A 15,354-nucleotide genomic window follows, 5' to 3' on the forward strand; every position below is an offset into this window, starting at 1 on the left:
CACAAAAGAAAAAAAAGCTCTTTTTAACTAGGGAATTGTAATAATTGAGATATTATTAATTGTATACTATGTTGAAAGCAGAAATGGTTAAGTTGTGGTTTGGAGGAATATATGGGGGAAATTATTTGGTTTATTATTATTGGTAAGTATAATTAATTGATTTGTAAGAAATTGGATTGCATGGAAATAATTGGAATATTCATGTTCATATTGATTAATATACAAAAAAGATAGTTAGATAACTAATTGATTTATATTAAAATGTTGAATTTGTATTAAACAACTGTATTACATAATTACATAATTAACCAATGTGAGGATGGATATAAAAATAGATGACAATGGGAAGGGGTATAAAATAGAATAGAAGGGAAAAATTGAATTTGATTAAGATTAGAGATGAGGATGAAGGGTAATATTGTTTTTTTAAAAAAATAGATGAGGAATAAATATGGCAAAAAGGAAATATAGAAATTGTAAATTTAATTGAAATGACTAAACACTGTTTAAATTTGTGAACCAGCCAAATATTCTGTTCAAAGAAAATACATTGTATGTATGTGTGTTTCTAATTATTGCTATTTATTCATATTTGTTCTCTTTTATTCTTTAAAGTTTAACAATTCATTCTTTATCTTAATATCTTTATATTTGTTTGGGGTTGGCTTTCTTCCCTTTCATCTTTTTTATTGTACAGCAATCTTTCTCCTCAAACCTACCACCTCTCTTTTCTTTCCTTCTTACTTTCTCTTCCCCCCCTCTTCTTCTCCTCCCTACTTCCTCTTCCTTTCTCCTTCTCCTCCTCTCTTCCTCCCTCTCTTAACCGTCACTCCTACTCTAATTTCCCTTCCCTTCCTTCATCCCTCTCAATTACTGTATCCTTTTATGCATATGGACTACTCAGAGGGCTGAAAAAGTTATTTTTGACTGGTCCTCGCACTTTTGACCAGTCCTCGAACTTACGACTGTCCTCACATTTTACATTTTTGCCCTATCTTGTCATCATGGTGAAGAGAAGCAGTTGTGAAATGAGTGACATGGTTGTTAAGAATGCTGCACGGGCATAAATGTGAGGATGGTCATAAGTGTGAGGACCAGTCAAAAGTGTGAGGACCTGTCAGAAATGACTTTTTTCAGCCCTCTGGTTAGTCCTTTTGTGCATATGGACTACTCAGAGGGCTGAAAAAGTTATTTTTGACTGGTCCTCGCACTTTTGACCAGTCCTCGAACTTACAACTGTCCTCACATTTTACATTTTTGCCCTATTTTGTGATCATGGTGAAGAGAAGCAGTTGTGAAATGAGTGACATGGTTGTTAAGAATGCTGCACGGGCATAAATGTGAGGATGATCATAAGTGTGAGGACCAGTCAAAAGTGCGAGGACCTGTCAGAAATGACTTTTTTCAGCCCTCTGGTTAGTCCTTTTGTGCATATGGACTACTCAGAGGGCTGAAAAAGTTATTTTTGACTGGTCCTCGCACTTTTGACCAGTCCTCGAACTTACGACTGTCCTCACATTTTACATTTTTGCCCTATCTTGTCATCATGGTGAAGAGAAGCAGTTGTGAAATGAGTGACATGGTTGTTAAGAATGCTGCATGGGCATAAATGTGAGGATGGTCATAAGTGTGAGGACCAGTCAAAAGTGTGAGGACCTGTCAGAAATGACTTTCCAGCCCTCTGAGTAGTCCCTATACACATAGCCATGGCCACCCGGTCACATGACCAGCTAGCCACGCCCACCCAGTCACATGGCCTCCAAGCCACGCCCACACAATAAGCCACGCCCACAATGGTGTCCCTCTTACCAATGTTAAAATCTGTTCACCTTACCCTATACACATAGCCATGGCCACCCGGTCACATGACCAGCTAGCCACGCCCACCCGGTCACATGACCAGCTAGCCACGCCCACAAAATAAGCCACGCCCACAATGTCCCTCTTTACCAATGTTAAAATCTGGTCACCTTACAGATACTTGCATTACATCAATACCATCAAGTCTGACTGTTGCCCAAACTGGATAGTAATGGTGGATGTTGTATTTCTACAAGTACAAAGAGGTTGAGATGGCTGTGCTAATCTTTGTAGAAATAGTTCTTAACTCCGTGTTATTGGTTGCACTGCTTTTTGTGTGTCAATATCTACAGCTGAAATATCCTAGGTTTTTGTACCCTTTATGACCTTTGAAAAACAACAACAAAAAGAAGGATGTTTAGAAAATAATTTTTGTTCTTTTTAATATTAAGAGAGAGAATTGTCAGAAATCTGCCATCTGCTTTTAGCAGATGGATTTCTACTTGACTACTTCAGATGAAGCAAAAAAGCTTTAATCAATACAATGAAGAAAAATGGCAAGGAATTACATTTTTCTTTTTTTTTTTAAAAAAAAAAGAGACTTTCTAAGTATTGTCCAAAAACAAAAATATATCGATATTAGTGTGCAAAGAATTGGAATTGTTATAATTACATTTGCTTTTCTTTAAATACATGCTGTTTAGCACTGTCTCACAATAGGGCTATTTTTGTTCTTCAAATTGTTTAGCAATCTCATCCCCAAACATTCCCCCATTTACTTAATTATGGGCAAAACAACCATCTATAGCATAAATACAATAAACTAACAAAAGTACTCTAGTTTGTTTGACTTTGACTTTAGCATGTTTGGTGAATCCAGCAGCTTCAATTTCCAAACCATGTTTATGGCTTAAAATGTTCTGTAAATTTTTGTATTCATCCGTTATTCAATATGCCACAATTAAACAAAACATGGCTGTGGGTATATGAACCAAGGCATTGTATTAAAGAGAAGATTCCATGCCCTGCCAAACTTGAGACAGTTTCAAATGATAACATATTTTAACTGACAACAACATCCTAATTTTAGGCTAGAACTTAATCAGAACTATTTTGCTTCTACTGTCCCTGAGAAAAATTGGGTGGGGAGGGAATAATCCTTGTTTTAGAAAGCTGTCTAAAACATGATACAGATAGTCCTCAAAGTACGACCACAATTGAGCCCAAAATGAGCTCAGTTGTTAAGTGAGTTTTGTCCCATTTTACAACCTTTCTTGCCATAGTATTTACAGTAATTGAATTGCTGCAGTTGTTCAGTTAGTAATTCAATTACCGTACTGTAACTACTATGGCTGCAAAGTGGTTGCAAAGTGAATCTGGCTTCCCATTGACTTTTCTTCTCAGAAGGGCACAAAAGGGGACCACATGACCCCAAGGCATTGCAACTATCATAAATATGACCCAGTTGCCAAACCTTCAAATTTTGATCCCAAGACCATAGGAATGGTGCAATGCAGGGGTGAAATGTAAAATGTGTTACTACCGGTTCTGTGGGCGTGGCTTGGGGGGGTAATGTGACTGGGTGGGCGTGGCCAACTTTTTTTTTTTTTAACTTTTCAACGAATTTTTTCTAATGCTTTGAAAAGCCTCTGGCGATCAGGCAACTCAGCTGGGATCGTCAGAGACTTTTCAAAGCATTTTTTTTACCAAACGCTTTGGCCAAGAGGTTGCAGAAAAAAATGCTTTGAAAAGTCTCTGACGATCCCAGCTGAGTTGCCTGATCGCCAGAGGCTTTTCAAAGCATTAGAAAAAATTCTTTGAAAAGTTAAAAAAAAAAGTTGTGTTAGCATATGGTTATTAGGATGCAAATAACAGGTAATGGGAGGACATGGGACTGTGTCTAAATGGTATGTTGCCTCTTTAATAATAAACAGCCCACTTAATATTCTCATCCTATGAACCAGCCCATCTATATTAGTTATACCACCTCATGTAGCTGTTAGTAGATACAAGTACTCCTCAACTTACAACAGTTCATTTAGTGACCATTCAAAGTTACAATGGCACTGCAAAATGTGACTTATGACTGTTTTTCAAATTTACGATCTTTACACCATCCCTATGATCATGTGATCAAAATTCGGATGCTTGGCCACTGGTTCATATTTATGACTGTTGCTGTGTCCTGGGGTCATGTGATCGCTTTTGCAACCTTCTGACAACCAAAGTCTATGGGGAAGCCAGACTCACTTAACAACCGGGTTACTAACTTATCAGCTGCAGTGATTCACTTAACAACTGTGCCAAGAAAGATCGTAAAATGGGGCTAAACTCACCTAACAAATGTCTCACTTAACAACAAAAATTTTGGTCAATTATGATCATAAGTCAAGGACTACCTGTAATGAAATTTACATTTCCAGACATGTTTTCATACCTGCTTTTTGCATAACAAACACTGGTTAGAGACACAGAAGCTGAACAAAGTAATTGTAAGAAGCACTAAAAGAATTGTATAATATGAATTTACTTCAGTATTTGGTATTCCTTGAATATGCTGAATGCACTATCAAGAGTCTCCTCAAACAGTGAAATGGGTGGCATGTAAATTTAATTAAATATTTGTAAAACATTGGTAAGAGAGCCAATTTGTTGATCTACTGTGCACAGGCAGAGTCTGAAGGATATTTCCAGGCTAAAGATAGAAGGGAATACATCCTTTTTATATTGGGACTGCCAGATCTTCTTACATGTCTATGACAAGTTATGACTTGATAGACTAGTTGAAAAGCTTTGAAAACTATGTTGTCTCTGTACCAGGTGGTTCATTTTCCTAGATTAATGCTTCATAAATCCTTCTTACATTGCTATTAAAAGCACAGTATGTAAGCAAAAAGATAAAAGAGCATTAAGTAATGAAAACCTAAACAAACCGTCTTCCTGTTATTCAGTGTTAATCTATTCATAGTTATATTCACAGGAAGCAACAAACTAATCAGCTGCATTTTATATTTGAAATGTATATGTAAAATTCAAAGATCAAAGGTCAAACTCAGAAAATTGGCTAAATACAATAATTCACAGTTTATTAAACTATGGATTACTGTGACGTGCAAACATGGCTAGAAATCACTATTATACTTTTGGGTTTTTCACGACTCAAGGGTTTATTGTTAAATACTAGCACAGGAAAATATTTGTACATATATCCATCCAATATTCAAAACCTAGTAAATTAAAAGTATTTTCAGATCAGTATTTCTCCACACAAGTAAATTGTCATAAAGGAATTTACAATTATCAGAAAACAAACCACTGAACAAGAAAATCAAAAGCTAAATTTGTCATGATTCAGATTAACCTGAAAACACCCCAGAGTTTTCATATATAGCATGAGGTAAATTACAGACAAAACTGAGTTTGTTTAATCTTACTGGCAGGGGGAACACACTTGTAACAGTAGTGTTCATGATTAATCAGCATTTGTTAACAAACTGGTTAGGATTTCATAGTTGCCATTTAATTTATTTAGGCTGTCATGTCCTAACAAGACGAGTTATTCGGAACAAAGAGATTCAGATAAAGACAAAAAGGACTGACCAAGGAGAACAGTTTATAAAAAATATACCTTTTTCTGAAATGTGTTTGAATATTAGTAGCTTGGGTTGGTAGGCTGTTAGTTTGAGGTCTGAGTTTGGCAATTTGGTTGCAAGTGTTTCATCACCATTCGAGGAGACATCGTCAGTGTGTTTTGAATTATGCTTGCCTGTCAGAACACAGGTCTTTAAATACCCTTTTATGAGATGCAAATTAGTCTGAATGTTGTTTGTTCGGATATTTCTGAGCCATGGTCTGATTTTGGACTGTTGATCAAACCATGTCTCAGTAGCAACAGCCAGCCACTCAAACTATCAAACAAGCTGAAACCAGACCATGACTCAGAAGCATTAGATAGCAATTCTAATCCCAATCTGCATCACACAGATGGTACTTAACTACAGCCCAGCAACAACAGCCAGCCAATCAAACCTCTGAAATCAGACCATGACTCAGAAATACCTGAACAAACAACATTCAAATTAATTTGCATCTCAGAAAAAGGTATTTAAAGACCTGTATTCTGACAGAGAAGCACAATTCAAAACACACTTAACGATGTCTCCTCGAATAGCGATGAAATGTTTGCAACCAAATTGCCAAGCTCTGAGCTGAAACCAACAGCCTAAATACCCTTTTCTCTCAATTGTCACATAAACCTAACACAAAAACACTGAAAATCTGAAAACATTGTAGCAATTTCTTCTTTTAATAAAGTCATACATTTTTGAAACAAACACATCTCTCAAACTTGCAAACCAGCTTAAAGAATGTATAATAATTTATGTTAACAGGCAAAAAGAAAACTAGTTTGGTGTAGAAGTTAAGGTACCAGGTTGTAAATTGGCTAAGAATGCTAGTCCTGCGTTAAGCACTAAGCCAGCTTGGTGTCTTTGGGCCAGTCACTCTCTCTCAGCCTTGGAAAGGAGGAAGTGACAAACCACTTTTGAAAAACCATGCCAAGAAAATTACAGGGACTAGTCCAGGCAGTCACTTGGAGTCAATACTGATTCAAAGTCACATACATGCAACACAGAACAGCTGAACATAGCTTGCAGACCTACCTCTGACACAAAGTTCTTCTACACGTACTCAGTGAAAACACTAAAAGGTTTTTATGTCATTAATGTACAGATACCTTGAATTTCACATCCCTGCAGGTAGGTAATAACATTTAGATTCCATTACTGCAGCTGCAACAAAAAAGGCAATTTATTTTAAAGATAATTTATTTTACTGGCAGGCACTCCTCTGTCACAGAGAAATCCATCAGGTTCCAAAGTATCTTTGTCTGGATTGTGCCTCACATTATTAAAGGAAATCTTGATCTGCCTGCTTGCCTAAAAATGTCGAAATGTGAGGTGTGAGGGAAGAGAAGGACGTTGAGACATTTTACATCTTTAGAATGTGGGGAAAAACTCCCTTGTTACTAAAAATTCTAACTAGGTTGTAAACTTCACTTGACATTCTAGTTTTGCTGCTAGAAGTAAAAACAGACTAATACCGCACGGAGAACAAATAAAATTGAAGAAATCCAATGGGGACTGTTTTTCAGTTCATATATTAGGCAGCCTTTTATCCAAGTCATTCCAAGTTAATATACAAAACAATTCCAACATTTTATCACTCATAAAAGGATGCTTCACAACCGGATCAACCTCATGTTTATTTTATTCCATCAGTGCTGTCAATGTGCACTTCCAGAGAATACGAGGGGACAGGTATTCCTTAGGCTCTTCCAATCCCAACATTTGACACAAGAAATATAACAGGGCAAGCAAATGTAAATAGAAGCAATGAAATAATACACCATTGAGACAGTTAAATGTCCTTAGTCTTAGTTACAGAGTCAGTTATGGAGAACATGACAAATAGGGGATTCTATTAAAGGCTTTATGGAAAAAAGTCGGACTCTGAAAAAGCAGAGTCTCACAGAAGGCTTTAAAAGGACTAGTAATATAGGAAAGATTACAGTTGGAATATATTGAACAGTGTAGATTCCCTCAAGACATGGTGACCTTTGCCAGCCTCCAAATTTCCTAAAGTCCACTAGCCCTATGGGAAGGTTGATAAGCAGCATCCACAATCTTTAAAAAACAGACTGGGTTTGGCATTGCTCTAGTCACAGTGGCTATCACGGGAGAATGGAAAATGAGAAATGAGAAAGGTGGAGTAGAGAGATCAGCATGCTAAGTAGCATTAGAAAACCATTGGAAGTCTCTATTATATTAGCCTCTATTATGGAGGGATAATTAATTTCATAGATTTTGCATCCCTTTGACTTTGTATCACTGGAACTGGACTCCCCTCTCTATTTCTTACAAACACACTTTAATTTGTATCAAAGATCTGTTTTGCAAAACAGATTTACATCTATTTTAACATTTGCACACACTAAATATTAACATGTTCAAGTAGTCTTTTCTTCTTTTCAAGCTTACAGCTTGGGTGCCTGATTGTAATTTTTTTCCTTTCTCCTTTTTGTACATAATTGCACACCATGACATATTACTTTAACTGCAATGCTTTTAAAATAGATAAAAGTGGGAAAATTAAAGCAAAATAAGCAAACAATAATTACTTACAGTTACCAATAAAATACATTTCATTATATGAGGAACACCATGCCCCAGCCTATTTCTTTGCCCACATAATTTATATCTGAAGAGAAAATTTCTTTTTGGCAACTGATAATCACTAAATTGTGCTTTGAATCAAAATATATGAGCTCAGAGTTGAACTGCGGGGTCCTTGGTACTCTCTGAACTTGTTTTCTTGCAGATGTTTTATTATCAAACTAGGTAACTTCACCAAAGCTCATCATAGGAAAATCTCCTTTCAGATATTTTAAAAATCAAAGCCTGGTTTTCTTTTATTTTAAAATATAGCTATTCAGAACTCCAACAGATAATTTGTGTCAATTTCATTCATTACTGTGGATTTAAGCTGCTGACACTTGTGAAAAAATTTCACTTTGGTTGCCTCAATAGGTCAGTTGATGATAGTCTCCTCCTCCTCCCTCTCAATCCATGGATTCCCTCTAGGGGTGGGATTCAGTCTATTCAGACCCGTTCAGGCGAACTGGTAGCTCCAACGATCAGCTGAGAGTGAACCGGTTCGCTCCAATGATCAGGTGCCCCCCCCACCTGCCCCTGCACTATACTGACCTATAGTGTTCAGCGAACCAGTTGTTACACCAGTTGAATCCCACCACTGATTCCTTCCCATATTACATAGACGAACTACTTTTAAATTAAAATCAAAAATATTTTCACTTTTACATGAGAATATAAAAAAGGCACAGACTAGGTTCACACAACACTAACTCCATCTGAGGGACTGCCTCTCTCCTATTACTTCTATATCAGGTCCAGCTGGAGCAGCATGCTCCGGGTCCTGTCAGCCAAGGAGTGTCATCTCACCGGGGTTCAGGAAGAGAGCCTTTCCTGTCATGGCTCCCTCATTCTGGAACATCATCCCTCTGGAGAGGAAAGTGGTCCCACTCTGTTGGCTTTTCACAAAGCCCTGTTTTGCCAACAGGCAGTGTGGAAGGGCCTGTGAAGTGGCTGCATTGTCTGTTATACATAGGTGCACTCACTTTGACTGTGAATTTTGCGGTATGGTTTTGTGATTCACTTTGTTTTTATTTTTTAAATTGTACTGTTTGCTGTTTTTATATTGTTTTTAATTGTTTGTGAGCTGCCTAGAGTCATATATTGAGATGGGCCACTATGTACATTTGATTAATAAATAAGTGAACCCATAAATTATATTTCAGAAATCTTATTAGCAGAGTTGATGCAACTCATCTCACTGATATTCTTACTGGGTAATCTAATTCCATGGTATTCATGTTTTTCCCAGTGATGGGTTGCCCCCGGTTTGGACCGGTTCTATAGAACCGGTAGTAAAACCAGAGGGAGGCTCCACCCTCCCACCCCAACGTCATCAAAATGCTTCTGCGCATGCGTGCAGCCCCATTGTGAACCGGTAGTAAAGGTAAGTAGAACCCACCCCTGGTTTTTCCCCGAAAATTTAATATACTATTTTTTATCAGTTTTTTTTATTTTTCGGGGGGGGGGTAAGTATTAATATATAATACTTTGCCTAAAGCCACTTTAGTAACTGAGTGCCCTACAAACTAATTACATGATTAAACAAGCATGCTAATCCAAAATACTACTCAGTGCATCATGGCTTTACATGATAATGTGAATCCATCCATAGTATTATCTACTCAATATAGTTTCTCAATCTCAAGTCATAAGGCCAAGAAGTAACAAGCAAATTTGAGTGCATGGGGCAGTGTGACAATTATTTTGGCTTATTTTTTCCCCTCAGCTGCTTTTTCCACTTTCTGTTCTTCTCATTACTTTGCTGACTGAACAAAGAACAGCAGTGATGGTGGCAGCAGAGTTGGAAAGAAGAGGTAAGTCAGGGTTTGGGATTTTATTCTGTAATGTACACAGGCCTGATAGCTCCATCCAAGCAAAGCAGAGAGCAAATTCTGATCTGATTCCAGGCAAGGGAATATACAGTGTGGTTCAAAAATTCAAAATGTTAACTGCAATGATCAACTAGCTGTATCAACCTTCTTTTGCACTGCACCGAAGAACCAAAACTGGATCAACCTCAGGAGCAAGTCATTCTTCAATGACTTGGAAATATAGGAAAACAAATGGAAAACAGCATACTAATTTTTTTAAACAGTTCTAAATTATTTTACAATACTCTACTACACTGACTCAGTAAGCACAACTTTGGTGGATAACTTGGAAGCTGCTATTCAGACCTTTGGTTAAGCCTGATATCTCTGCCTTAAAAGCAGTAGAAGTATTTTTTTAAAGCATTGCAATGAAATCCTTGGCAAGGATAATGTATCATGATGAATCTAACATTCATTCATTCATTCATTCATTCATTCATTCATTCATTCATTCATAGCTAGTTTGGTAAAGCAGTTAAGACCAGGCTAGAAATAAGATAATAAATTCTAATCCTGCCTTAGACACGAAAGTTGGCTGGGTGATTTTGAGCCAGTCATTCTCTCTCAACCCAGACACATCACAGGGTTGTTGTTGTGGGGAAAATAGGAGGAGGAAGGAGTATTGTGTGTGTTTGCTACATTGAGTTATTTATAAAAAAAATAAAGGTGAACACAAATAAATAAATAAAATTCCTGCTTTGTTCATAGACTTTTGTTCCACAATAAAGCAGATCCAGGTGTTTTGACAATTCCTTATTCTAACCTATGGATAATTTAAAACAAAATATTGAAAGGTCATTGACTCATCCTTAAATATCAAAGTACTTTCTCCAAATTTCATATCTCCACTCTGACTTAAATGAAGTCCAATTCAACTTGCATAAATGCCTACTGAAAAACCTTGTCAATAACTTTTTAAGTTAGGTACACACATACCAAAACCAAAACCAAACCAAAGCAGCTCACCTATCAATTCCTTAGATCAGTTCCCCCTAAATCACTGCTCTTCAGGTGAATTTCCAACCACCATATTGGAAAGGTACCATATTACTGGCTACTCTAGAGAGTTATAGATAGGTTGCTATTTCTCAGCTTTAACTCTAATAACACCATGGAAACCAAAGCCCAGATCTTATAACCCCCACCCTACAAATAGGAAGACTGAAGTACCTAGTCTCTAGATGGATTTGTACACCTCCTTAAGCTGAAAACAACCAAACATGATTTTGTATTTTGCGTGAACCTAGTCATTCTTGCTTTCAATTTCAATGGTGTGGCACAACCAAGCCTGCTGTACTTTATTTAGTAAACCACTTTTTTAGCAAGTGGTCGCCTACAGTTATAATTACTGTATTTAACAAATTCACAGTAAAAACTTGCAGTATTTGAAGATCATCCACTTAGTCACACTACAATGTTATCTGTCTTGATTTACTTTTAAAAAATTATATTCAGCTAATTAATTTTAACGATTCCCTCTTAAGAAGACACATTTTTAAAAAAATAGGCAAAAGGAATTTAAGCAGTTATCAGATGTCATGTCTGAATTCCAACCCAAGTTTGTCAAATCATTAGTTAATCCCCATTCAGAATTTTAAGCCAAGAGCAACATGGCTGTTGCTTTGAGATCTGCAGTTATCCATTGCATATTTATTTAGGGCTCATCTCAATAAAGACCCATTTTATATTTTCCTACATTTTCAATAGCACATAACTTATAAGGTGTCCTTATGACATTATGCACTATATATATTTGTTTAATAAATAAATAAAAATCAGGGCAGTTCTAAGGCTATGGCTGGAACTCTTAATTTTGTTGTCAATAGATTCTTTAACATTTGATAGCACGAGCTGAAAATCCTACATGCAAAGCACTTTTTCTATCATGGAGTCTGCTCAATTTTGCACAAACAAGGTATCAAAAATCATGACTTCAACTTGTGCTGCTGAATAAAGGCCAGGTCAACAGTGAAAGAAAACTGTGATGTCACCAAAACTTCCATTAACTTGGCTTCTTCTGGGAAAGCCTGGGAAAACCAAGGAATGAATTCTACTTCTAAACAGCCATAACCAGAATACAAACATCATACTTACAGCGGGCTTAACATTTTAGTAGCACAAGTTCTATAACAAGGCCATATTCCAAGATTGGGGGGGGAGTTTAGAACTGATATTACCACCTTCTGAAAAAGAAATACCTTTGCACAGGTGTAGCCAGTAAATAGACAGAAGGGGAAGAAGTCTACATTGTATTTACATTCATATTACACCAAGGAACCAGAAGGACTTCGGAAAGCCTCCTTTATACATAGAAATCTGCTAATGAATGTGTGCTGTGTATGCCTTTAATATGTTTCCACTGAAGCTCATGCTTTTAACTGGAGCATTCTGTCAGACTGGCAAAATTGATTTAGGAGAAAAGGAATCCGTTTGCCAGCTGTCGCAAACTAGCTAAGTTCTGTCTGGATGGACAGAGGAGTTGAATACTGCAGGACCTCAGCCCAAAAGATTGGTAACCAAAGTTATCAAACATTCTTATTTTTCATAGACCTTTTTTCCCCTTAGAAAAGATGTCACAATTACAAAAATAAGAATAAAACTGTTCATTGTGATCGCCCTATGGACAAACTTTGCATAAATCTAATAACAGAACCTGGTCTCTTTATCTGGTTAAAACTGGGCAAAATATTGAGAAACAAAAGCAGTGTGGAATCTGAAAATGTGCCAAGGGCTTCCCCTCCAGGAAATTCATTTTAAAAAATGAGAAAGAGGGAAGACAGAAATAATGTAACCCCCACTTGGCCATGAGTCCTTAAAACATTTTGAAGGCATGTGGTCCTCTTCCATCTCCATCAGAGGATAAACAAAGACAATATATCATGCCTTCTGTAACTAATAACGTATTAAGAAGCAAAAAGGAAGAGATGGTCCAGAACCACATCTGGCAAGGAAATGATGTTGCTTATTCTTCCCCAGCATCCCTTTCTAAAGCAGAAGCAGTCAAACAGCGACCAAATTAAAATGCCATTACCCAGATTGAGAATCATCTCAGATTGTCTTCCCAAACTATTCTCCTCCCAATCGGAGCAGGGAGGAAACAAAACGCCGAAATAAACTGCAATCTATATATACAAAGGCAATTAACACAACTAGGCCAGGCTTTTTTAGGAGCAGAGATGGAGATGGGGGGGGGAGGGGAACACGACACATAAAAAAAAAAAAATAGCCATAGCACAACCCGAAGTGCTGGTGGGAACGAAAACTAAGATCAGACGCTTAATCCGATGCCAGCGAATCGTGCCAAGATCTTCCCAAGAGAAGATCTCCCGAGGTCTCTTTCGACGGAGCAACTTCAACAGGCTCGAAAGCCGGTTTGGTTATTACACCGATGGAGGCAGCGAGAGCCCAACCCACCCGCTCAGGAGACGCCGTTCCTCGGACGCCGAGAATCGGGTTAGATCCTCCACCGGGATCGGGCTTCTGGCCGAGCAAAGAGGCTCCCCAATATCCTCTTCCCTCCCTCGGGCGAAACTGCCAGCTGTCAAGCGCCAGATTACCCACAGCCACCGGCAGAGCTTCTGCCTGGGGGGCACCAGCGGTTCTTCGCAATCGCCGGTTCTCTCGGAAAGGCGGGAAATGGAGGGGACACACACACACACACACACACACAGAGAGAGAGAGTCAAACCGCCTCCTGTCAGGAATTGCCTGTCGCTCGTTCGCCGCCCCCCACCCCCCACCCCAAGGCTTCAAAATTACCGAGCTACACGGAGGAAGGAAACTAGCAAGCGGTGGGCGCTGCCCCCACCGCCTCAGCTTCTCGCTCCAGCCAGGCAGGCAGGCAGGCAGCGACTTAGCCGGCAGCACCCAGCGACTTAGCTGAGAGGGAAGGAGGCAGCCAGGAAGCAGGAACCTTCGCCCGATCCAGGAAAGCCCGTCCCTAACAAAGCTCCCGATTCTTCTCCTCAACGAATCTCTTTTCCCCTTTAACTATCCGCTCTTTCTTTCTCCCCCCCACCCCCCACCTCCTCCCTGCCCGCGCATCCTCCCCTCGGACCAGAGTCCACCATCCCGCCTCTGGCAGCAGGAATGTGACCTCAAAACACCCATGTTCCACATAAACGGAACCTGTGCAACGCTTGTTTTGTTTTGTTTTTTAAGGGGGGGGGTGTTAGGGAGTAAGAGAGACTTGGAAAATGGGGAAGACGATCTGTCGAAGGAGAGAAACGGGACCGCGGAAGCGAGAGAGCTGTACCTTGGATGTGCTGCTTGATGACACTTTCCAAGTGGTCCAGCCTTTCTATAATCCTTAGAGTGTCTCCTTTGTCTTCCTCTAACTTTTTCTCCGAGATCGGCTCCTGAACTTTCACAGAAACCGTGGCAATGTAGTTGGTTACCCAGCCCACGTAGAGCAAGCAGATGATGTTAGTCATCCCGCTGAGAATCACGCATGTGGACACTAAAGTTTTGGTTTTCCTGTTGCAAACCATTCTGAGATCCCTCCATATAGCTCCAAAACAAAAAACCTGGGGCTCCGGTAGAAGAAGAAGCGGGGTGGGAGAAGAGCAGGCGGCAGCACAAGAAAAAAAAAAGAAAGAAAAAGAAAGAAGAAAGAAAGAAAAAGTCAATAATTAGGGGCGTAATTAAACACCCTTCTCTCACTTTCTGCAAAAAAAAAGGGTCGAGGCTCAAGTCAGCGAATTTCCATCTAAATCGCGACCTGTTTCACAGACAAGGAACATTTTCTTCCCCCGGCCAAAAAGCAAAGGTGAAGACGAGAGCTTGATTCGGTTGCTGGGATCTTCCCGGCTGTAAACCAATCCAAGAAAAACCAAAGGAAAGAAGCAGAAAACTTTTGTCTCCGAAGCTTTGTCCGCTCCCAGGCTCGGCTGCTTCCCTTTGGTCAGCCTCACTCCAGAGCGCGCACGGGCGAGAGATGCGGAGAGTCAGGTGCCCAAGTGTTGCAAAAACTTTCTTCTCCGCCGTGCCGCCTCGCACAGCTCACAGCAGCCGCCGCTCCTTAAGCCACCCCTTAGAAGCCGCAAGCAGGCGAGTCGGGTGTGTTATGGGGGCGGATTGACAAGCCTCTCGTCCAATAAAGAGAAAGAGCTGGTCCAGAGTTCCGCGGCATCGCCAAGCTGTTGGCCAACGGGGGACTTCGGAGGGGAGAGCTTCATTGGAGGCCCACCTGCTCGCCGATCCGGCTTTCTCTAGCCGTCAGGCTCCCGTTGGGCGAGTGGGTTTGTGTCCGTGTAAATCGGCGGCTCCCGGGGAAACTCGACCCGGGGGAATCTGCAACGGAGGTCAAAGGAGGCAGCGAAAATTGCGTGGATAAGTTCCACAGGTAATTTACCACGTCTGCCTTTCCTTCCATGTTCTTTCCTCTTTTATCCCTCGCTGTTATTATATTGCTATTTATTATCAATTACCGCCCACAATATCACGATCGACTCTGTAAGGTGTCCCAAAGGG

At 39.5% G+C, this 15,354-nt stretch overlaps 1 protein-coding gene across 1 annotated transcript in view; it reads right to left on the reverse strand.

The window, feature by feature from the left end:
• Nucleotides 1-14,484, reverse strand: part of GALNT18 (polypeptide N-acetylgalactosaminyltransferase 18) — a 346,717-nt gene extending 332,233 nt beyond the window's left edge. Inside the window, exon 1 of the mRNA XM_070957483.1 lies at nucleotides 14,138-14,484. Within this exon, the coding sequence (XP_070813584.1) occupies nucleotides 14,138-14,372 (235 nt within the window). The 5' untranslated portion in view covers nucleotides 14,373-14,484. The remainder of the gene's footprint in view (nucleotides 1-14,137) is intronic.
• Nucleotides 14,485-15,354: the final 870 nt, after the last annotated feature.

This window comes from Pituophis catenifer, unplaced genomic scaffold (genome assembly GCF_029215685.1).
Source record: "Pituophis catenifer annectens isolate HBS135680 unplaced genomic scaffold, rPitCat1.0.hap2 SCAF_1, whole genome shotgun sequence".
Lineage (NCBI taxonomy): Eukaryota > Metazoa > Chordata > Lepidosauria > Squamata > Colubridae > Pituophis > Pituophis catenifer.